General features: G+C 40.5%; 1 protein-coding gene across 3 annotated transcripts in view; it reads left to right on the forward strand.

Annotated features, from left to right (window-relative positions):
- COMMD1 (copper metabolism domain containing 1) overlaps positions 1-25190 on the forward strand; it is a 120276-nt gene that overhangs the window by 15299 nt on the left and 79787 nt on the right. For all 3 annotated transcript variants that reach the window (XM_035552869.2, XM_035552867.2, XM_035552868.2), the window contains exon 2: positions 8233-8514. In XM_035552869.2, coding sequence (XP_035408762.1) covers positions 8233-8514 — 282 coding nt within the window. The remainder of the gene's footprint in view (positions 1-8232; positions 8515-25190) is intronic.

Raw genomic sequence — 25190 nt, forward strand, 5'->3', positions numbered from 1 at the left:
GCTCGTTATTCAATTCATTTTATTACGCATCATTTAAATCTCTTATCAGTCTTGTAATGGAAAGTGAGTGCTAGATAAATTGTCTAGCCCATGTGGACAAACAGTAAGGGGCTTATCAAACATGGGTATGGCTTTCAGTCAAACAGGGGCTAGAAAAGCCATGGGAAAAGTGAATTGATTCTTTCTGATGACAGAGACCACGCTGCCTTGGGGCATTTTAGGGCTGAAGTTTTTTGCCGTTGAGGCCTACGATGGTGAAATCTAAAGCTGGATTTTGTTACGCACCAAGTTTTGACAGGCTGTGTGTCTGCAAGCATAGCAAACCACCGCCGTGCATGTCCAGCTCATGAGAGCAACACAAACAGTCTGTGGAGGCAAAGAAGAGGAGAGTTGTTTCTACAGATTTGCTGGAAAACCTGATTACTTGGCTTGTTCTACCAATAGATGACTTGATCCTAATGTGATTGAAGTGGAGAATTCCCTCTGGGGTAATTACAGTCATAAAGATTTAATGCGATTCCACTGGAAAACGCTTTAAGATGGGTATTTAGTCTTGAACTTTTTTTTTTCTTTTTCTAAAACATTTATTAGATTTAGTTCTAAGAGCATTCTTGTTGCAGCAAATGGTATTTAAATCTTTATGGGAAAGCGAGGAAAGGTTTCTGCTGAGCATCCCAGCCTGGGCTTTGCTCCCAGGCTCCGGTGGTGTTTTCCAGCCCCTCAGGGGGAGTGGGATCCATACAGAAAAGTTGTGACTCTTACAATGAACAGTTTGACCTGCTGCCCCCTTGCCCTCATAAGGCTCAGGTGTTAACTACTACAAAGGCTGCTCCTGGTTTTGGCGAACGTGTTTTGTATTTAACTGAGCTGACACGAGGAACAAGCATGTTGTACGTGCCAAAAGGAAGACCTGCCGTCTGGTATCCTGAGACTGGAAGCTTACCTCTCACCTGTCGGGCCTGTCAGCATGTAACGCGAGTTGTCAAAATACGTGACGAGTGACCAGATAGTAAAGCACTCTTGCCTGCTTCCCTTGAAAATGAGTAGTCTGTAAACTTGTCTCCTTTACGCGCCAGTCGCTTTGCTGCTGTGAAATGTGTCTGCAGGGTTAGGAGCTAAGGCAGAGACAGGCTGCAGTGCTTTCCAGCTGTTTGTTCCCAAACCCTGATTTTACTTACGAGAACACTGCCTGCAAAGTACTGCGATAAGCTCTGCTAATGTCTGCCCCATTACTGCATGCAGGGTAAGGCTACGGCTTTTTTTTCCGTTTGCCCTCAAAATACGAGCTGATCCAACATCTATTTTTAACTCTCCTAAGTGAAATGAGATTAAACATGAAGCAATAGTCCACGACAGCAAGTAATTTTCCCAGAATGATTGTAGAAACCTGATAAACACAGTTCTCATTTATTTTAAGAGGAAAAAGGAGGAGAAAAAATGCCCATCACGTGATGTCTTCAGAGAAGGACAGGTCATGCCACCAATTCCGGGGCCGTCTCTCTATCTGTCCGTCTGTCTATTTTCCTTCTTTTGCTCCTGCCCTTGAATTTCTCTGTATTTACCATCTGGTATTTATTCTGCCCTATCTAGGTTTCTCTTTTATTTTCCTCTCTATTTTTTTTAGCAATACTGCATCGAATGGCTTCTTTTTGTTGAACATTCTTGTTTCTGAATATGGCTCCTTTACAGGGACTGGAGACGAAACTGTTTTGGGCTGAATAATGTAACCTGCAAAGGTTTATACATTCTTAAAGAGGTAACATGGCTCTACTGAAGCATAGCTCAGGGAGCACATGTGTATGCATATTTGTTTGAAAAAGGTTGAACCTGTCAAACTTGCCCATAGCATGGCTGTGTGTTTAAGAACTACTGGAAATGTGACATTTCTTTGCCTCCGCCCCATGTGGCAAAATGCTTTCTAAACCATAGCAAAGAATTTGACTCAAGTCAGGAGAAAAATGGTAGCAAAGCTCATTTAAAAATACTTTTTTTGTTGCTTACTATGTCCATCTTGGCCTGTACTCAACTGAATCAATTTACTCATATTTTTCATCCTCCTTTATAACCCTTGTAGATGTATGTTTATCTGCTATTAGTAGAACATTTCCTTATTTTTTTCAGTTCCCTCTTACCTCTCCTCCAGCCTGTCCAGCGCTCGTCTGCTCTCTGAGAAGTGCTTTCCGTTGCTTTTTTTTTTTTTCTCTTATGCATTTCTTCCTCTTTCTATTTTAAATAATACAAGTAATTTGGAAACTATTACTCAGGAAGGGGGTGGTGCTTCTTTTTTATGCTTATTGCTTAAAATCCAAGCTTTTATAAACTGTTCATAATCTGAGTATTCAGGCATCATTTAGAGATCTAGATATGACTAATGTTATTAGCGGGTGGGCTTGTTTTGTTGGTTTTTTTTAAAAATTTTTATTCTTGTTCTGTAAGCACAGGCAGAATCTTTAAGTAGGTCCAGACGGAGTAATCCCTGTGATTCTCAGTTTCCCTTCTGCCAGAGATGGTTTTTAGGCTGGGGTGGGATGTTGTTTTGAGCCCAGCGCTGTAGGTTTGCAGGAAGTTCTCTCTGACCACAGGAGAATGGCTCAGGTTGCACTTCATGTGGTGACTGCCTGTTTTAATCAACATTTCATCCTCCCTTTGTCATCAAACGAGCCTTCATACCACAAAAAAAAAAAAAAGACACCTCCTGCAAATAAGTTTAGGAAGTGGTGTGTTAGAGAGTTATGAGTCCGAACTGTCACTTCTAGCAGACGTACAGACTAATGGTAGGGACAGGCTGGAGAAAAAATGTTGTGGTAACTTCAGAAGGTTTTAAAAACTAATACTGAGATCTCTTTGGCATTTAGCTGTAAGCTAGGCCGAAAATAGCTGCGTATATGCTATCCTATTGTTACTGAGTTTCATGTTCAAATGAGAAAGTAATTTTACCAGAGAACACTGGAGTTTGTGAATTTATACGCAAAAAAATAAGATACTGGGTTTTGGTGGCAACCTCGGAGGAAATGGAGGAGCACAGAAATGATCCATTCAGAAAAGTTTTATCTTCCCTTGTGCACATTTGATAAGTCTGTGTGAAATCAAGCTAAATAAGATTAGAAATGCAGGAAGGATGTAGTTTTGCCTGAAACTTCATCACGAGCACGTTTCTTTTCCCCCATCTGCAGTATCAGTTTAATAATTTTCTCGTTACTGTGTTGTGAGTGCCGTCCAAGAAGACAGCTAAATAAAAGTCAGGGTAACCCAAACTTAAAAATACTTACATGTCCACTGGATGTTCATTGACTTGGTTAGTGTCTCCTGGGCAATGAATCAAAAGGCTCTACAGGTTAGAATAAGAAAGAGATGTTGCACAAGTTCTGTTACCCGCTAGGAAAAAATTAAACAGTGGGTGTATAAACAAAATACATTATGCTCCTGATGATTGTCAGTTCTTTTCTGTAAGCGAATGGTTTAATATTCACTTTGACTGTATTACAGCTCAATACAAAGCAAACTGAAGTAATATTGGATATAGTATGGAGCTTGAATGAAGGAAATCCCATGGATGAAGACTTAAAGATTTTAATTAAAATCTTTGTACTTTGATTAAATGTATTTTTAAAGTCACTTGTGATTTCTGAATTACAAATTTGGTGAGGTGGACAGGCCTCTAGTTCTGTATTTTTTTCAAAAGATGGATCACCGTTTCCAGTGCAGCAAACAGGCTGTTGCATCTAATTTTGTCTTAATTCCAGTTCTCAGGAGAGCTCATAGACTCTGACACACAGTGTTTGTGAGATAAAGCCTACCAACTAGTCCAAAACCTCTATCATCTTAAGAAACGTGGGAAAGTCTACTGCATTAATATCCGAGGAACGTCTGTGGGAATAGCTGTTTTATTACGGGACTGGATGCATCAGCAGTGCTTGGGAGAGATGCTGGTAGTACATACTTAAAAAGGAGGGTTCAGAAACCACAGGGCTGCAGAGATGTTCTTGTAGCCCTCCTGCCTGAAGCTGCCATTGGCCCTAGGAGCTGCCTAAGTCACTTGGACGGATGAGAAAATGCCTGCACACACCGTCGTGGCCAGCTCCATTATCGTTGACAAGCCATGTTTTATTTCTGGAAATGAAGTGTGTTCTTTTTCCCAGTGGATTTTGCCAATTGTTGTTTCTCACTAGTATTGCATGCTTGTCAGGCTCTATTTCTCAGAAGAGAGAATGATTTTAAGTCTGTTTTCCTTTTCTGTGTACCAAAGCACATGTCTAATGGATCTAATTAAGCAAATACAAAACTCCCCAGATTATCAAATATTGTTCCATTAAGGAAATAGTATTTGAAGTCATGTTTTTATAGGCTGAATTATATTCATAGAGATAATGGGTATCTACTGAAGATGAATACAAAGAAAAGTCTGTGACCACATCTGTTTCTTGTTGCTTAAAAACACCTACTCAGTGTCTGGAAAGTAAAGCTGTCATGTGTTGCTCATTGTCTGATGTGCATAAGCTGTGCTTCCCAGGAAAAAGTGCATGTTTTTACAAATCTCAGAGTATATAATGTGAGGAAGCTTTTGATGTCTAAAAAAGGTCTCTTACAGACTCTAGTTTTTAAAATAGACTTCATGGTGCCTTAGTCACTTGAATGAGTAGTTGTAGTAATGTAAATGGAATCTTTGATAGCTGAAGATTTGTCTTGAAGTAGTAAATCATTTGTGATAGCCAACACAAACTGGAATTGTATCCTACCCTTGGTGTCATGCTTCTAACACAACGCTTCTTGTTACATGATTGAGATGGGGACAGGCTGTAAACAAAAAGCGGGCCACAATGTTATATTGCAAAAATATGATTATGGAGCACTGCCGAAGAGACTAGGTGGGGAAGAAGGCAGGATCTCCATGTACCATGTACTTAGCTTAGAAATACCCTAACGTGTCTCACTGATGGTATGGAGTGACTCACGGTGCTGCAGTGGATCCTGCACTTCAAGGTCTGTCTGTATACCTCTTGAAAGAATGCTGAAAGTGATTCAGCTGTGGGAGTGGGTGGATAGAGCAGATTTCAACACCTCTGAGTCCCGAGGAGTTTTCAGTAATGGTGCCAAGGTGTATCTGTTGTTTATTCCGGCAGTGGGATCTTGTTGCTGCAGTGGGAGCTGTACTACAGCTGCTCACTGTCCTGGTGGTGCTCAACGCTCATAAGCTCCCAGTGTTTAAAAAGCATGAGAGGGGGACCTGTAATCAGATGCATTTTATCTGCTGTTAGTTATAAACATAGAAGAACCACTCATTTTTTTAACTTTTCAATTAATCCTTAGAAATAGCAATAAGGTGTATTCACTGTAATTTCTCATTCTATGTTATTACATAGGAGCATTGTTAAAAATAATGGAAAAAACTGTTCGTAATGATGTCCAGAATATAACTAGAATTATAATTTTTAGCCAAGTTAAATTAAGACATTTCCTCGAGCTTAAAGTTCAGAATTCAGAATGAACAGTCAACATTCATATGAGCACTCATAGGAGGACAGCTGTGCTTGTTTAAAAACAAATTGTACAAGTATCTGTACAAGAAAAGAGATGGAAGATCAGTGAAGCCCTTAACTGTTCTTTCATTCTTTGTAATTTATATCTGGTTTCCTGTGCCAGAATTAAATGTTTCCAAGCTAGGATGAAGAATATTACAATGAGTTGATGTTGTTTAGTTGCTTGAAGACCTTTATCGCTGATAGGTTTCCTTGTGAATTTCCAAGAAAATGTCTTCAGTAATATCTTTGTGCAGTTATAGGGAGGTATAACTCATTGATTGTTTGCATTCTCTTCCAGTTAACATTTATATTCTTTTCATTTATATATATATATGTATTTAAAGTAACTTTTAGATAGTAATCTTATTTGCAAGCTGAGAGAGATTCTATTCTGAACGACGGACTGTATCGGTGTGTTATTTATAACACACGCTGTATGATGTATGTTCCACCAAAACTCAGTATGGTTGTTACCTTCTGGTTTCTAGCTACGTGCATCCACAATATTAAGTGATCCGTATTGCATGTAAATGTGCACCCTTATCTGCAAGAGAAAGAGATGTAAATGATTGCTAATTGTGACACATGGTTTCCTTCCTCTGTTTGGTGCGATAGCCTTTTGTTAGCAAGCTACATTAGGGTGCTCCTGCTGCATGAACACACACAGGTTTTAAATGTAACTCGTAAACCTGCACAAAATGGTGAAAGGTGGTAGGTGTCGGAGAACACACAAACAGGTCCTCGCACAAATTCACTGATATGACAAATATTAAAAGGGAACATATTTCACGCTGCTGTAAAAGATGGTCCTCTTCATGAAAGACCTGTATGTATGAAAGGAATGTGAGTCTAAATAAACAGTTCTTTTAAAACAGAAAGTAAAAATGCTTTTTTCACTTACAAGGTAATTAGAGTTGAATGTGCCTCCAGGTAAATATCTTCATGATAAAAAGCAATCAATGCACAGATACCATGAATTGAAAAAGACAATGGTACACTAGACATCTCACATCTTAAAATAAATTACCAGAACTCCGATTAAGCTGGAATCCTGATACAGCAGAGCAGTTACTTCTAGTATGGGTTGCCATTTATTTTCTTAATCATGTAACAGATGGCAGCCAATCCATCATGAGACTTTGGGAAGGCAGAGCTTCCCTCTTAAACAAAATAGTACAAAAGTTTCAGGAGAAAGCTCTTACGTGCTGGATGATAAAAGGCTGAATTCTGTTGCAGATCACAAGCTGAGTGTTGTTTTTTGGAGATGGGGGCAGTTGTTTCTGATTTTATTTCATATTTTCTCTTGAAAAAACTCAGGTTAAGAAGGATGTGGTGTATTTGTGGAGGTGGTTGTTGGCTTCACTTGCTTTGACGTAGGAAATCTCCTGCCTTTGTTCTCCGTCACTTGCACGACGTGCAAGCTCTTTGTCCGGGACTAGTTCTTGTGTGGGTTTTTGTTGTTTTTTTTTATCTGCTGTTGTATTTCAGGCCACTCTTGATGTGACTAAGATCGTGTGCTTTGCACTCTGCTGACGAACGTAGACCATCAATGGGGAGAAGCAGCAGATCTTGTATCTATCTGTGGGGAGTCTGAGGCTTTGGGAGCAAGATGGCTGCTTCCCTCAGCGCCATTTGCAGATGAGCACTAGGCCTCCTTTCGAGCAGTGGTTTTAAAAGGCACAGATATATTACATTTTGTCTTGGAAAGTGCCGAAGGTGTTAAACCAGGGGACATTTCAGACCAGAGGGCTTTATTTCTTCTGTGTTTGACACTGGTAATGTGTGGAGTGCAGTAGTAGGAATACAGTGTCAAGGAAGATGGGTACAAATCCCAAGGATTTTAGCTTCGCATTGCCTTGCTGCTCTCTGCATTCACATGTTCTTGGAGGCAGCATGGATGAGTCGCGTCCATTTTGGGTGAGGATAAAACAGAAGTGTCTGTTTGAAATTACCATGGGGAAACTTAGTGAGTTTCCTCCCTTCATGTCCTTTCTTCTCCTCCCTTCAGAGACGTATTTAGCGAACATTCCCAGTTAGGCGATGCAAATTTAAGGCTGTAGGATTACCAGTTTTGGAAAGATCAGTGGAAAAAGTGGATGTCTATTAAATAAAGTGGGTTTTGGAAGAATCATTTCTGTTACTTCACCCCTTGCAACCCCTTTGCAAAACACACATACGGCATTTACTGTAGCAGAGTCCACCGATGCTTCAGAAGAAGCTGCGGCTGCATTTTTAACAATTTGAGATTTTTACAATTACAGTTGATACAATTACATTTTTACAATTGCTTTCCGGTACAACAGACCATCAGGACAGCAGTATCGTACTGGATGCCTGTCCCAGCTACCCAGTACAGACAAGTTGGTATGCCTGGGACATACTGGGGAAAAGGGCCAAGCTGACTGTGTAAAGCTTCCTTGCTATCTTGTGCTGCATTCCCAAAGGCATTCCCAGCTTCCTTCCTACCGTTAGAGATCCATTACCCTCCAGCTGTCTTGGGGCAGAAGTGTGGGATAAGTGGTGTAGGCAAAATGAGTTATAATAGAAGTTGTCAGGTTATTTCCATAGCTGAGTTTTGTTTGCACTATCCTTTTAAAATCTGGTATTTGCAAAACCTTAAAGATACAACCTTTTGGTGGACTGTTCAGCTTAGAGTTTTAAAAAATACTTTTGAGCAAGCTTTTCCCTTTTTCTCTTCTAATTTTCCCTACAGTCAATTGCTTCAGCAGACATGGATTTAAATCAGCTGGAGGCTTTTCTCACTGCCCAAACCAAAAAACAAGGTGGCATCACATCTGATCAAGCTGCAGTCCTCGCAAAATTTTGGAAGAACCACCGAGTAAAGATCCACGAAAGCCTGGTAAATCAAAGCCGTTGGGATAACGTCTTGAAAAACATGAACTGGAGAGTGGATCTGAAGTCACAGTCAAGACACATTGATCAGATAAATACTCCGGTTGCAATAGTGGAAATGGAACTGGGAAAAAATGGTCAGGTAAGCTTTATTTTGTAAATTATATAAACCTGATTTAGCTATGTATGCACTGAGACATTTTACATTGCTGAATTTACTGCATCCAAATCAAATTAGTACTTTTTTTTTTTATCTTAATGTACTTGAACTTGTGGTCCCTCTTTGGACGCAGATATATTCTGTGAGATTAATGCAATTTTTGCGTATGTGTGTGTTGAGAGCTCTCTACTTCAAGCTTGGAAAATCTGAAATCATTGAAGTCAAACATAAAATCAGCCATACTAGCAGTTATTAAAATTATATTCCATGCACTGCAAGTTTTTTTTTCTTTTTTTTAACTAGTCAAATAACAAAATTGGGTAATATCTGCAAAGTAGAAACTGAAAAAGAGTAAAGTTCGTGTCATAAATGATCAAGCATTCTTTGCATTTTAGGACAAATGAGGGGAAAGACTCTCCTTTATTTTACATAGTACCTATTTTTATCTTACAAGTAGATCTTTATTACTGTTTGCATTATGCAATCTGGTCTTAACTGCCTGAAAGAGAGAGAGCTCTATCAGTGCTGAACACTGCATTTCTTTTTAATCTTTAAATTTAATGGGATCATATACCTAAAGGCATGGCTTCCCACATTCAAATTTGGTGTATTCTTCCTCTTCAACGTGTTAGTGGATTGTAAAAATTAATTTCTTAGCTGTAGGTACTGCATGCCATACTATGAGCATACTGTGGGGTTTTGATGTTAATAGTTAACACTGAGTAAGTTTCCTTTGATTCTGTAATATTTTGGTAGCTTATAGCAAAGCAGTACCTGTATTAGGCATGTGGAGTATCCCCATGCAGACTCACTGACTTAACTGGAACTGTGTGGCTCTACCAAGGCCAGAATGAAAGCACAAGTAAACTGGGATCCTGCTGAGGTGGTATATGTTGTTGAAAGTACTTTTTTAGTTCTCTTTTCCTCTGTCTTTGAAAACTTACCCTTCTTAAGTGCTGATCCTCCTCCACCTTCCCCCAGTGTGTCTCTGCGGTGACCAATAACACAATAATGTTGCATGTTTTTAGTTTTTTCCCAGCCTCAAGAAAAGTGGAGTTTTCTGTTCAGTATCTTGAGAAACAATTATATTCCATTAGTAACAAATCGAAAAGGGGGAAAAAAAAGGTTATATGAGTAGATTAGAGTGAGTACATTAGTGAGCAAGTGTGAAAAATACCCACGTATATTTAAAAACAAAGAACCAAACCAAACCAAAAAACACCACCTAAACCCAGAACCACGGTTGTATTTCTTAAATGAATTATGTAGGTAGTGACTCCTGTTTTGAGATTGTTTCCCCCAGTAATGCCTTATTACAGTAACATCAAACAGCAAGTACATTTGTAATTCTTCCACTCTGTGCAGAGAAAGGGGGTGTGAAGATGAAGCAAGATGAAGTAAGAATAGATGCTTCTGAGATCTTGTTGTTTCTTGTAACAAAAAGCCCTACGACAAAACCAGAAAGAACTATTTTAGCAGTGTGGTTTCATATTTCAAACATACCAGGAAAAGCAGTTGTGTGAATGTGTTTTTTGAACAACCAGTGGATGTAACTTTTACCTCCTTGGCTGAAGACAGGGCAGTAGCGAGCTGTCAGTAAGTCTGACATTTGGTGCAAATAAGGGTATTAGAGACTGGTACTTAAAGAAATAATCATGGAATAATTAGGGTTATCACCACGTGAGTCTTTTTTTTTTTAAGGAGCTGTTTTGCATAACCTTTAGCTTAGGGTTAAATAGGTTCTCTGATAAAAAGCTTTCAGCAGGCTGCACCATTGCGTGATGGGCTGAGACAGGGCAGTTGGGGGACCCTCAGGACTGAAAATAGCAGCAAGTGGTTTTTGAGGTCAGTTCATCCAGCTTTCAGCCTCTTCCCATGTGTGTCTGGGACTCCTGGGAGGATGGAACTGGAGACTACTACTATGGGGTGAACAGGTTGTTCTTGCATGCTGGATCCAGCCCCCAGATTTGAAACTCTTTTTGTCAGGTTTTATAGCCGTTTTATGTACTCCTGATCGTTAGCACATTTATATCTGTTCTAAATACCAAGTTTTGTAGCACATCAAAAATACATACGCTACTGCCTTTCTGAAACTTGACAGAAAGAACATAGTTTCTGAAAGGTAAAAATTGTCAGTCACAGATGTAATTTGGTGAACAGTGAAGATATGTTAGATTTGTAGAAGAAAGCTGGCTGATAATTCAGGAGAACAGTATTCTGAATAGACCGTTTTCATTTGGACACTTGATAACAGGGGAGTATACAAGTGCATTGATGTGTAGTGAATTGGCATTAATATTTCATATGTTTCAACAGAAACAAAGAAGTGTTCGGTATAAAATGTACCTTTCCAGACTTTAAAGTCACTCTGATTTTTCTCGGTGTCTCTGTCTGGACTGATACCCTGGGGAGTGTCTGCTCTTCCTGCTTCAGTAAGTAACCTTGCTTTCTGCTTGCTACCTCTGAACTTTAATCAGTCAACTCTTCCACGATGGAAAGAAAGAATATGTATGTAAGACCTAATGTGGCTAGAGAGGGGCAGTTTCAAGTGACTGGTTCATAAATAGACAAAGTTTACATTAAGTATGTCAAATCTTGTGAATGTTTTCTGGTGGAACAGAGATTTTTTTGGTTTTGTGTATTCATTATAACTTGTATTAATTAACTTTTACCATCCTGTAGAAGAAAACTGAACCCTTAGTCCAGTTAAAGACACTTCTGATGAGAAACATTCAGTAATATTGGTGCTCCAAAATCTGGGAAGTTTTTTTATGATGTGTAACTTGCAGTTTGAAGCCTTCTTCAGTGAAGATTTTACAGTGACATTTGAAGTCTCCTTTATATTGGTTATATATTCTGTATATGTCCTGGTTAAAAGGAGATGAATGTACTCGCTGTGATGAATGCTCTACTTTGAAAGCTCCTTTTCTTTAACAATCCGACTAAAAGAAATCCTTAAATAGTTGCACTTTAGCCTGCATTTTCCTTTATCAGTTCGTGATATTTGGCACTCATCACTGCCAGTCATTTCTTTTCTTTTGAACAGCCCATCTGATTTTTGCACAATGGTTTTAGCCATCTCCATCTCTGTACCTTGCTGACTTTTTTTTAAAAAAAAAACAAAAAAAACTTCTGTAGCTCCCTGCCCGCTTCTTTACGTCCTTTCAATCTTGTTCTCCCTCTCTGAGCGTTTCTGTATGAAATTTCAACCAGACACGAATCTGCTGGGAGGGATGGGGAGGTGAGCTGGAGAGCTGCCTTTCTTGAGTCCTTCCTGCCCTGCTGGATTAACGCTGCACCGTACGGTGCACCTTGGCTGCTGCACCACATCAGGTTACCTGCAGTGACTTCAGTTTCAGTTGCTCCCTTTTAAGTCACAGATTTATATCTGACCTTGTCATTGATAGGAGAAAAAAAAAAAAAAAAGATTTGGTTTTGCACTTTGGCTTGGTATTAAGGTGTATTTAAATTTATTTTACAGAGTTTGTCATGTTAGATGTGCCCTTGGGACTGTTTTCTTCCCACTGGTATTCTGCTCTGATTTGTTGGCATTCTTTGTTATTGTCCATGTACAATTGGAAATCAATAGCAATAGGAATATTTTACCCAGCAATTATCGCTCATCGTGTATACCTGTCACTTATGCCCTCTGGCTAAGCAGACTGGCACTGAAGCAGACTGCTTGTGTCACAAATGCTGGAGCTGCTCTGCTGATGCTTCTATGACAATCATATGCTATACAGAAAACTGGAGAGCAGCGTGCATGTTTTCTGTTTCTCAAAAGAGATAAAAAAAAGTTTTAGGTAATGGTGAAGGGTGGTTGCACAGCTGAGGGCAAAAATGCTGAGAGCAAACGGTGCGTTCGAGTGCTTTCTTGTCACGAGCAATAGACCGGGTCAGCGTGAGGACTCTGAAAGACAGATTTTTAAGGAGGTCATGATTTTTTCCATTCTCTTCTTTCTAAGCATTAAAGGGCTGGACAAAAGAATTAAATTTTACTTCCTTGCAGTGCTATATATTTTACAGTTTCATATCTGAGAGTGACCAAGTGATAATTAGTGTAATTACTGCTCTTGGCTTTTACAGTTGGACTTATTCACAGAGTGGGTGTTTTCACATTCCTTTCTTTTCAGTGTTGAAATTACTGGTGGTCCACATAGTAGCACTGTTATTGGAGTTTTCTAGGAAGTTAAGCATGTTTTGTGGGCAAATAGCATTTTCTGTGCTACTTTGACATCAAGCTTGGTGTTCTGCTGCAGGATTCTTCACAGAAAGACTTGAGGAAATTGCATCAGGATTATGGATTAGAGGTTTTTTCTTTCAATGCCTTGTGTCAAAGACAACATGAGGATTTGCATTTTTTTCCCCAAGCATTGTATCTCTCTTCTCTTTCCTGATTTTAAAACAGTTGTATCCATCTGACAGAGGTGTTATAAAACTTAGTTAATGGTATGCATGAATACTGCTGGTGAGTATGACTGTATAACCACAGCATGTTATGAAATTGGAACAATTTCTTGCAAACTTAAGGGCAAAGAGCAGTCTCACATCCCATATCATTTTCTGAAGTATGAAATCCTCATTATAAAACAAGCATTTTTTAAAAGAACAGGCCAACATTAATAACAAGATTTTGATAAATAGAAAATCTATTAATATTTTTGAATGTCACTTGAAATTCTCACCAGTGAGATAAATGCTTTCTGATTAAAGGACTTAGATGAACTAATCCTTTGCCAGTGCAAGAACTTAGCAGTTGCTGAAAAAATAACTGTTGACTCAGGATTTACCTGAGGTATATTAAATCTGCTCTCCACTAATGGTTGGGTCCAAACCCTAATAATTCAGAGAGAAGAAGAGAATTCAAAATGACCATAGACAGTTGTCACGTGTTATTATGTGGGAGGTGAAATGCTGGTAGAATTTTGAAGGTCAAAAAATTATGCTCTGAAGCTTGAAATTTGATCAACTTCTAGTTTGTATGACTATGAAGACTTTTTTTTTGCTGTTTTGGGAAAGAATGAGATAGGTCCCAAACTACACTTTTGGGACACCAAAGCTGTTTTTGACGTGTTCCTTGTGTGTATTCCACAGAAGTTTAGATGAAAATTTGCATCAACTGTGCTATAAACAAATGGTAAGCTGAATTCATACACATTCACCAATATTAAAACTGAACATGATTTCACAGTGTAATAAAAATCTTAGGATTTAGCTTCTCCAAATCTCATTACCTTGCCAGGATTACAGACTGAATGCCACTGAGGGTCTGCTGGTGTTGTGCATGTTTTTGTAAGCACGAGTCCGTGAAAGACTTGGTTTGCTCAGACTGCGGTTATCTCCAGCAATAGCTTTTCCTGCTGAAGCAAGATCAGATTAGGAAGAAGTCGTGAGTAAACCCATGCTGTGGGGAAGGAGGGATTGTGTCTGCACTGGCTTTTGTCCCTGGACACGAGATGCAAGCACTCCAGGTCAGGCTGCTTCATAGCTGTTGCTGGAAATAACTTCAGGAAGTGGACTTGCAGTCCTTTTTGTGTAGTATGTGTTTTGAGAAGACAGATTGCCTTTTGTAGGATACCAGAAGAGATGCCTACTAAGATAAAACGCAGCTCTAGATACCCTCACTGGAAAACAAGGGCAGTGCGGCCTGAAAAAGGGAAGGAAGAGCAGCCACCAAACCATTTCTCCTTTCCAGCCTTAGCCTGTTTTAATCTCTGTAGTGGTTAATGTTATTGGAGCCTTGTTCCTGCCAGAAGTGGGGAAGTGCAGAGTCTGAATCGATCACTTTAACCGCACCAGGCTCGATATTTTTATATGATTAAAAATACGAAATCCGGTAAGTAGAAGTCAGTGAAAATAAAATCACCTTTGCGACCAGGACGAATGTAATCACTTGAGCTGTTGTTCACCTTGGGAATCCAGGAGCTGGAGGGAACAGTTACATAACGCGGTACGGTGAAAAGCAAATAAAAACCATAAAGGGCAATGGGTCACTTGGCACAGAGGAAACTGGAGCACAGTTGGCTTTTACTTAACTCAGTTATTTCTTAATCCTCTGCAGGGTACCCTCTGTAGTCCTTTGCTTCATCAGTCTGATTTTTGTCACCTTCTCCTGAAAGCCAAGTGAAATTTGGTGAATGATAAATAAGAGCATTAAATTGAGATAGTAGTTAAATAATTGTCCAGCTTTTATACTGTATATATTTGACTATATTTTGGTGTGTACCTCATCAGTTCATCCTATATGAAGCAAGCAATGTTCCTAACATTGAGTAACTCTTGATATATTTTATGGTTAGTGGTACTTACAGTTTCGATCTTCGTTTATTTGTGCTGTGTATACACGTGTGCCCACTCACATACATTTCTTGTCAGCTGTTCTTCCTCTGGAACTGGATTTGCTGACGTACTTAAATAGAACAAAGTAAGTGAGACATAAATATTTTTGATAGGAGCCAGGTTTAGGATATCATGTTGGGAATTTATGATTAATTGAAGGTTACCTGTATGAAGATAGATGTTATAGTAATGATGCATATTTAATGCCTTTCAACCTTGAAATACGTTAACCTTGGAGTACAAACTATGATGAGTCCGGGAAGAGGTCAGCTGGATTCAGTAGATGTGGCTGTTGAAAAATGTTTTCAGCGAATTCATTTTATCACTCAGCTACACCTTCTTCTGGAATTGGTGCTACACATTTATGTTTAGTTAGAAGGACTTTCTTTCTTCTCATCCTCCCTGTTCTCTGCCCATCTGCTCATGGCTTTTCTGCAAATCCTCACCCTGTCTGTCTGCCAGCTATGTTCTGCCAGACCAGGTAGGTACTCCTTTGGCACCATGCCCTCAGCTTACAGCCCTTAAATCTTGTTTTTGTTCCGTACCAAAAGCATTGCTGTAACTTTGCAACCTTTTATTTGCTGTTCCTGCAGGGCTGGGATAGGTTACCTTATGACATTGGATGCTCTGAGATCTTCAGGACTCAGCCACGGCTCACCTGGTCTTACGGTTATGAAAGTCCTGCTCTGAGCAGAAGGCAGGGCTGGGGACATCTAGAAAACCCTGCCAACTAGTGTTTTGGAGTCTGTGATTTCCAGAATAACATAACTGTGAAATTGGATAAAGTCACTGGAGTCATACATGCAGTTGGAATCTATGCAACAACCTTCCTGAGTATTTTTGGGTTGAAACAGAAGGTTTAGTACTCTTTGTTTAATTCAATCACTGTATGCATTTTGGTTCCTTCTCTATTCTCTGAACCTCACATGGAAGTTCGAGCCAGTGTTCCTGTTGCTTTTGTACTTCATGCATACAACAAGGGTTCCTCTGTCACTAATGAGCACAGAGGATGGCTGTGAGCTTCCTTGGTGTTTCCTCAGCGCTTTGCATTAATTCAGAGACGATAAATTGCATACCCCCCATCACCAAATGTTTTGTTTGGTTTGAGGCAGGTTAGCAGGGCAGCTAAAGCATGAACCTTGAACTACTGCTGTCATGTAATAGCAGGTGTCTCCACTGTCCCTGCAATGCCCCTTCCTTCACTACAGGACACAGAGCTGTATAGAGACTGATTGCAAATACACAAGTTAAAGCACAAAACGCAGCATGTGGAGTGGCACCATGTGGCTGTATGACCAATGCTTGGCCCTTGTCATTGATTCTTGGCTTACTAAAAAGCAGCTTACAGTGCAAAGATGGTGTCCATCACCTGTTGTGGTCCAGAGAGATCATTTGCTGGTTTAAGACCTCCCAGGGGTGACTATATGGAGGTTGGTAATTAGGTTTGGCAGTGCCCACCTTCTGTAGAACAAGCAGCACGTGGTTTTCAGGTGAATGTGTTCTGTGACACAGTTTCTTTTACGAAGGGGGACATGGTTGAAGGACCAAGATTTGTGATCTCCACTAGCTTGTTTTTAATCAAAGTTAAAAGTTTTTCTTGACACACACCAGAAAATAAAAAAAAATAAGAAAAGGAAATAAAGAAAGTGGGCTGGAATTTTTGCTGGATGGCCTTTATACAGCAAAGCAACTGGCTTCTTTGTGTCTTAGCGTGTTGTGTTCAGTGTTGCTGGCCATCTGCACTCTTCAGAGCACTCGGATGTCAACATCAGCAAGTGATTTGTTCTTAGAAAACTCAGCAAAAAAAGGAGTTGTTATGAACGTAAGTGCCCATTGCATTGGCTGACAAAGCATCTTGTTTTTACAGGCCTAGCCTGGCCAAGTACATTTAAAATTGTTGTTTTTGCCAGTTGGCCAGCTTTCCCACTCTTGACAGTATGCCACATTGCTGCTGAAAAGCTCTTTGGAGATCCTTCCAGGTTTGTCATGGTCTCTCTTGAGATCCCTGAACATTAGTGTACAGAGATGTAAATAAGAACAAGTTCTTCATTTATTTTAATTAGGAAGAGCTGCTGCAGGAGAAGGTATCAGAAGATAGAAAATTGGAAAGCTGGCACGTAATTGGGGTGAAATACTTGTAATTCATACCCTTCTTTGCTGCTTAATCCTTTGAATTATTTTTATTCTGTTTATACACATACACACACGTACACTCTTTAAAAAAAACTGGAGTCCAGCTTTGGCTGTGCAAGAATTAATCCAACAAAAAAAAAGTGCACAACAGCAAAGCAAAATCACTCCAAACTGTACGATTAAACTTGCTGAGCTTCTCTGAATGTTTTAGTTTTTTTGAGGGAAGAGTGAGCCTGTGTCACTTCTTCTGAGCAGCTTGTATGTTATCTGCCAGCAGCTTTGCTTTTTCACCTTTACTCACTATTTAAATCGCCACGTGGCGAGGCCTTCTATTAATAAAGTAGGCAGCATAAGGCATGGGCGGCAGGAGAATGCGATTTGTAGGCAGTTCTCACAGCACAATCTTTTTGTTGAGGAGATATTTATCTTCTAATATCTAGCAAGCTGTGGCTTTCTGTCCCTTTAGTGCCTCGAGTCATCTATCTTGTCCTAGTTAAAAATGGAGGAAAAAAAAGATAAACTTCACTGCTATTTTCTTTTTTTTTTTTTCCTTATCATTCCCATTATAAAATTGCTAACTGAAGGATTCAAGTTGCAGCTGCTGGAAATTGTTGGTATACAAAACTGTCCTTGGCAATCAGTAACTGAGCATTGATGCTGCATTATCTGTACTGCTCCTCCTACAGAAATGTAGCTAATCAACACGTGAAATGCTTGGAAAACTAGTGGGTTGTCTCTATAAAAGCAAACTCTCATTTCTTCTGCAGATGTTGTTACTGCTATCCGTGCATAATACTAGCAGCGATACCTAGGTTATCCTAGATGCCAGGAAAAAATAAAAAATAAACTTTGGGAGGGGCTATTGCCCCTTCCCAAGGGAGTAGATTAAAGCTGCAGGAAGCAAGGCTCTTTTTGCAGACACTGACTTCCACATCGTTTAGGTCAGGTTTTTTAGCAGATGACTGGTGGGAGTCTGCACTGAAGAAGCTCCAATACTTTGTCTGCATTTGCAGATTCACTTACCTCATTTCTGTGTGCGTATTAAATGGATTTGTCTTTGTGTACCTGAGTATACTGGCCTCTGCTTCACCTTGCTAATAACATTGACCAAAAGGAAGCAATTAAAACTACCACTGAAAAACACATGCCAACCTCAGGTAGGAGTTTCAAGTTAGTGTTTTCTTGCAGCATCATGGACTTGGCGTTCCTGAACCTTGCTACCTGTTCTCACCATTGTGTTACCCCACTAGTTACGCATTTACAGAGTTGAAAGTGAAACGGTTGAGTGAGTCCAGCTCAAATTAAAATATTTTGTTCCCTCCCCATCCTTTTCTTTTTTCCCTAAAACTATTTTTAGTGAGCATCAGTTTGCCGAGAGGTCAGGGTAAGAGCAAAACTGAGCAAAAGAAATTGAGAACTCTGCCATCTTTTAAAAAAACGTTCTTTTGAACTCATATGTTCAAAGGATCAACCATTTTAAACACTTGCTAGCATTCTCTTGAACATGAGAAGTACATCAGCTTGCTTTGAGCACAAAGGATATCCTCCAGTAGTGCCAGCCTTTCTTCAAAGAATGCAGGTGTCTAATAGAAAATGAGAGACGTGGCCAACAGGCGTGTTCGGTATTGCGGACGCAATCTGGAGAAGTGTGGAAAAGGTGTCGGATTTGGAAATGATCTGAAATGGTACCTGGAGGTAGAAACTTGGTAAGGTTGCAATAGCAGTGGATTTGTGGTATTTCAGACAACAGCGTTAGTTTACTTTGTTTCTAGGATATTTCTCGGTTCATTACTTTCACGATGGTCATTAAGTATTTCAATCCAATTTATTATTGTCTATTCTCCAATTATTTTCTCCAGTGTTGGAGGAAGTATGGCGAGCTGAACCACAGATTGTGCTGAGTTGTGCAGTGATCCTGAAGTGTGAAAGCAGCAAGGAGCAGAGCTGAATAGCCATGCAAGTCTTAACTCAGTAGTCACAGCTTTAACAATTTTTTTTCCATTCAGTGGTTAGAAGCTGATTTCTCCCAACAATTTCATCATCAAAATAGCTTTCCCTGTCTCTTTGTGTGCCTTTGTTAATTATTTTTCTCCTTTTTGCTTGTTTCAAGAATACTGCTGGGGCAGCGTGCTAAAGCACAAATCTGCCTGCATTTCTCTGTGAAAGAAAATGGTTGGGAGGAGCTCACTGGGGGTGCTTTGGGTTAAAATATTCTCATTTACCGCTTCAAAAGTTCTGGAAATGACTGCTTTGAGCATAATTCCAAGAACAAGTCCTCTTCAATCAGAAAGAGATTCTCATTTTAACTTATAAAAGATACTAAACAACCCTTTGATTAGGAAAGCTCTATAAGCTGTAATTTTGCAGAGACGTTGACACAACTTTTTTTCTGTCCTCCTTTCAAATTGTGAGTTGCAAAACTCCACAAAGATAATCAGACATGCAAATCTTTGATATATTTTTAGTTCAACTCACTGATGTATATTCATTAATATGTTAATAAGACAATGAAAGCATAATTTAAATTTCATTTGCTTAATTTGGTTAATAAATGCTGGAAATATAGTCCCACATTTAAAAGTAAAAAGTTCTCTTAAGTCACAATGATCATCTAAAACCTCCTTTTAGTGACAGAATTGCTTTTTTACCCTGACCATGCTCGACCAAAGGATCTGAATTCTCGTCCTTCTCGTATCCGTGGTCACATTCCTGACAATTTAATTGTAATAAACTGCACCAACAGAAGGCTATTGAAGATTGTGGCATTGTAACTTGAGTTGCCAAACAATACTAGGTGGAGTTAGATGGGCAGATCCACATGGAAAGAGCGAAGTTTCCATGCGTTCAGACATGGCTTGGCTCCACCAATGCAAAGCAGTGATACTCCCTCCCTCCATTTAGTTTGCACTGGCCTAACCAAATGAGATACTGGCAAATTACTGCTGGAATTAAAATAAATTCTCTGACAGCTTCTGAACCTTCATTGAATATGCAGGGCTGCTCTAATAACTGTTTCTTTCAGCCTGTGAAGTGATATTTGAATGCTTACAGGCAGTAAACTTCAAGTCAAATTGATTCCATTTCTATTAAATCACTCTCAAAAGTGGAGCTGTGCTTTAAGTGCTATTATTATTAAAAAAAAATAAAAAATCTTTCCATTTAACCTGTAAATATGCCACAGGACTTGAGAAAATTAGTTTGATAATGACTTTTTTTTTTTAAGAGTTCAGCCTGGAAGGCAGCATCTTAAAAGAATGGAGGAGCCTCTAATGGATCGAGTTATGCTAGTCTGACTTATTTGGTCTGAAGTAATGAGGCATGACAGATCATGAGTGCAACGCATCATTTTCAAACCAATAACCCCTTTCAGAAAATTACATTTCTGCTCTAAGCAGTCATTTTGAATTATCTACAGCTAACTTTAAGCCGCCTGCTTTTATGGAAATGGAGCACTTGCGTTTCCCAATAAATATCAGCGCAGTGCTTAGAGGCTGCTATCAAGTATGACTGCCTGGGAAAAGCTCGAGTCTGATCAAACTTAATTACGTTGGAACCTGTGTCTGCCTACAAATATCTTGATTATATAATGAGAACAAACGTGACACTTGGCAGAACTGGCTTTTGTGGTACCTGCTTCTGTGAGGACTTGATGAAGAGCTGTTCGTTCATGTTTTGTCTCTTACTTGTGGTGCAGACACTGGCACCAGCGTCTTCTGGTATCATGTCTCTGCTGACTGTCTCTTTCTACAACAGGAGAAAAGATAATGACTGAATCCAGTAGACTTCCATGTGTACTAAAATGTTTTTTTGTTGTTGTTGTTGTTTTTTGTTCTCCCACTGTGGTCTTCAGGTTTGTGGGCCTGCAGTTTGGCGAGGTAAATCCCACCCAGGCTCTGAAATGAATGATGATTAAATGGTGGCTTGACAACAACCCCCTGGACGAACAGTATGGGTAAAAAAAAAAAAAAACCTTGCTGCTTTGTTCAGCTCAGGGCAGCTGGGTAAGCTGCTGGCTCAGCCCTCGTTTTCTAGGAAACAGAACCAGAGGGGAAAGGCAGCTCCTCCCTTTACACTGGGGTAAAAGTACTCGAGTGGATGTCATCAAACTCTGTCAGCTGGAGCAGTGCTGGCCGCTGGGTGACAGCGACCTGCTTGGGTTAAATTGAAACTCTCAGGGTAAGATGAATGCGAGATATAAGTGAAAGGACAAATAAAGCCTCTTTAAACATGTGGCTTTTTAAAAACTGCATTAAACAAGCATCGAGTTTCAGAGCAGAAGCATTTACAAGTTTAAGCATGCCAGACACAACCTGTGACAGGTCTGGTGCTGATAAGCAGTGATCGAAGAGCACTGAAATACCATAATTATCTGAATATTGTTCGTGACCTAGCTGCTTTGGGTCATAACGCTTTCCTCTGCAAACACATTAAATCGAGCTTAGGGGACACCAGGGAAGAGTAAACAGGAGGAAGACAATACCCCCAGCTAAGAACAAGGCTCTGAACCACGGCGGACAAACAGATCGGTTTCAAGGACCTAAAGCTTCTGTCTGCAGTGGGGGGAGAGGAGGCTTTGGGCACCGCTTCTCTTAGCCAGGGCGTTTTGGAAGAGGGCTTTTGCAGCTGAAGGTGAGTTAGATGTTTGTGGTGGCAGCTCTTGCTGCATGAGCGGCTGCAGCCCACACCAGGTTGGGAGCAGGAGAGTGATGCTGTGCCCCAGGACCGGGACACGACCTTGGCTTTTTCCCTTTCTCGTGTATTCCTTGCAACCCTGTGCTTGCAGAGCAATGTGCAGAGCTCTCCTAGCGCCCCAGGGAGATCCCAACCTGCACCTCACTCACAGGGCAGCATGCAGAGCTCCGGGACAGAGGCTGAGCGCTGCAAGCGTGCTTACATGCAAACTGGGCCAAAGAATTCAGCTCTCGGCCACGGGCTTGGGTGCGACTTCCAGTGCTTACAGTGCTCCTGGTCAGCCTGGCTGGTGATTTCCCATCAGAAGGGAATGTGCTCTCCAGCAGCCCCCTGTGTGCTGCACAGTCGGGCTTTGTCCTTCAGGCAGGGAGCTGTCAGCAGGGCTCATCCTTTGTAATCTCACTGCCTTCCCCATTTGGCATGCCCGGCTTGGATGCGGTTCCTCTGCATGCTCCTTTTGCGCCCTTTGCTTGGCTCTGGTTGTGTGTTTGTTTTCTCTCCCCCACGGTCTCTGTTTCATTCACTGCCCGGAATAATAAGGGGCTTGTTGAAAGGGTGCTGTTAAGCAGTTTGTCGTCTTCATTCATTCTCATTTATTGAGCATTCTTTTTCAGTGTGCTTTGAATACAAATTTCTTCGTGGTTTATTTTAATATTTATTACTGCGGAGGTTATACAAACCATCTTACTGTCATAAAACCCTCATAAATACTTATCAGTTACGATGGTGTTACAATTCCCATTTCAGAGATGCAGAAAACATAAATATAAGAATTTCCACTAATTTTGGCGCCCTGTTTGAAAAATGCTCAGCTTCAGTTTCCAGGACCCTCAGCCTGGATAGCACAGCCAGAGTGCATTTCTGGCTGCACACACGCAGCTGTGACGGACATCAGTCCTTCTGCAAATCAAGCCCCAGGTGCCTCGGACCAAGCACTGAGAAAATAGGATGCACAGGGAGTGACCGCCTGGTAAAACGTGGCTGGTGCTACTTCACGGGCTTTCCTGTGACAGCCCGTGTTCCCCAGGGCATTGTTTGGCTGCTTAACCATAAGACCCTTCTTTCTCTTCCTGCAGTTTCCCATCTGCTCCACTCTGCACCTTCCAGCTCCTGCAGTGAGCGAGCCTGGGTGTGCTGCAGATCACAGCCTGCCTCGCCACACAGCCCTGATTCATGGCCGGCACGCCAAATGCTGTGGTTTGGTGGAAAAAAATAGGATTGGATGCCATAGTGACAGCCTGCGTTGTGTATGCAAAAGGGCAGGAGGTTATCTGAGGTTGCCTGGCAACTCCAGTTGCAGCATCTTCTGTATTTTACAAATTTTGGTTTGCAGTGCTTGTGTTCCTCGAATATAGTTGATCCTCTTTAAAAAGGGTGTTGAAAAGAGGGTTTTCTTAAGGGTGCGTGCAGAAAATCCTCGCTTGGATCTCCTGTATGTACACAGGAACCTCTGGGCAAACAAGTTTACTTAATGGTTCCATGCAAATAAAGGCAGAATATTCGTGATATTCATGAGCCACTGGAGAAAATATTCCTGGGTTTCTTTCAGCCAAAGAATATCCAAGATGGAGGTCTAGTGGAGCACATTAATGCATTCCGGTCAAAAACCTGGCTTTTAGTGCTTTGCTCTTCGTTCCCTGTTGTTAGAGTGTAAGTAAAATGCCACTTTTATCTCGAGTGGTTTGCCTTAGAGACTTGTGCTCTTCGTGAGTGCTTCATCCTTTCCCTATCATCATTTTTTTTCCAAATGTGGAAGGGCTAGGCAATGACGATTTATATATAGTGAAGTGTAATTGTGATTATATTGGGTACTGTCTCATCAGTGAAGTGAATCTACAGCTTAAATAAGGGAGTAGGTAAACACGGAGAGAAGTCTAAATTATAGCAGTGCAGTGGGGTGCCTGTCATACACCAGTGCTTTTTGAAACCAGAGGCTGCCCAGCTACAGTCCACATAGGGCAGGTGCTGCCACTTTTTTTCTTGGCTGAAATGAGTATTTTGCCAGACGGGGAAGAGAGGCTGGAACCACACTGTAAGACAATTGGCCTCAGACTGTGTTTGTACAAAGAGGTGTGTGTTGTTTTCAGTAGGAGAGAAAGGTAGCTGTGTTTGGAACAGCTGCCAAAGGTTGTTCAAGGTGCGGCGCGCCAGCATGCAGGATTTGCTGCGAGGACACTCTGCTGCTTTTCTGAGAGATATTTTTATTTTTATTTTTTGCTTTGTCATAGTTGCAGAGCACAGCTCCTGTCCCAGGTCAAAGCTGCCCTTGCTCTACCTGGCAGGATGGGGACTCTCTGAGAGAAGGCATCAGTGTGCAAACTGTCTCCACTTGCAGTGTCTCTGCGTTATTGTAGAGGCCAAGGTGGTGTTAGGGTAGCAGTGTATTCTTGCTCTGTGTGTGCATTTTCTTGTTATTATTTATTTTAAAGCAGTATATGAAGTCTTCTTTTGAAACTGCATGAAACCCCTTGTCTGTGGTTTTTCTTCTGCGGATTTATTGGAGTGAAGTGCAGTACCAAAGTAGAGCTTTAAAAAACAAGGCTGGAGCCTATAGGAATTTCTTGGCACCCACATACTCCAATATACTCTAAACAATAAGCTTTATTGCGTAGGTATACATATTTGAGCTGTATAATTTTGTTCATAGTGATGCTTATACTGAGAATCAGCTTTGACACGAGCAGAACCCAGGCTTGTTACCTTGGAGGTTTGATGAGCAATAGTGCCAGGGTTGGGCAGAGGGCAGCATAAAAGTGAGTATGTTTGCATTGCAAGCAAGCTGTAGTAAAATTGCTTCCACGAAGGTATGCAAAACACTGTTAAAATTGTACTCCAGCCTGTACAAATGATACTGCACGCTGAGGCTCCAACATGTGGCTGTAAAGCATGTGAGGATGCTGGTTTTTTTTTATGACTTTTTTTTCTCCCTTTGAACTAATGGATCATGTGGCAATCTCAGCTTCAAACAGGATGCCATTAAGGGCCCAAGAGAATAAATTGTGCATTCGTTGGATGAAGTCTTTGGGCATCTCATTAAATGTTAGCTAACTGATGGTCATAATATCTTTTTTTTTTTCTCCCTCTGTACTTCATCTGTCATCCGTTTGTAGCCTGTACAAAAGTCTTCCTCTTTTGCCCTCTAATTCTAGTAAAAAAAAGGACTTATTTGAAAATAAATTCTGAGGACTGAAGATCAACATATGAACAGACGGGCCCATTTACTTAGAGAAGACTAGCTCTGTATGTTGCATACTGAAATAGATTTTATTTTTATTTTTTCCTTTCCCCGGTGATTAACATAATTCACAGTACAAGCATTGTTCATGCAAAGCGCCTGCTCAGCATCCTGTTGACACTTGATATTTTTGACAGAGGCAAGGGTTGGGTCAGCAGAGCGGACGGAACATGATTTCTTGTGCTGAAACCAAAAATGTTCAAATCTCTTACACTTAATATTATGAAGACATGGTTTGTCTATCGTATCTTTCTCCCCT

The sequence above is a fragment of the Cygnus atratus genome, chromosome 3, assembly GCF_013377495.2.
Source record: "Cygnus atratus isolate AKBS03 ecotype Queensland, Australia chromosome 3, CAtr_DNAZoo_HiC_assembly, whole genome shotgun sequence".
Lineage (NCBI taxonomy): Eukaryota > Metazoa > Chordata > Aves > Anseriformes > Anatidae > Cygnus > Cygnus atratus.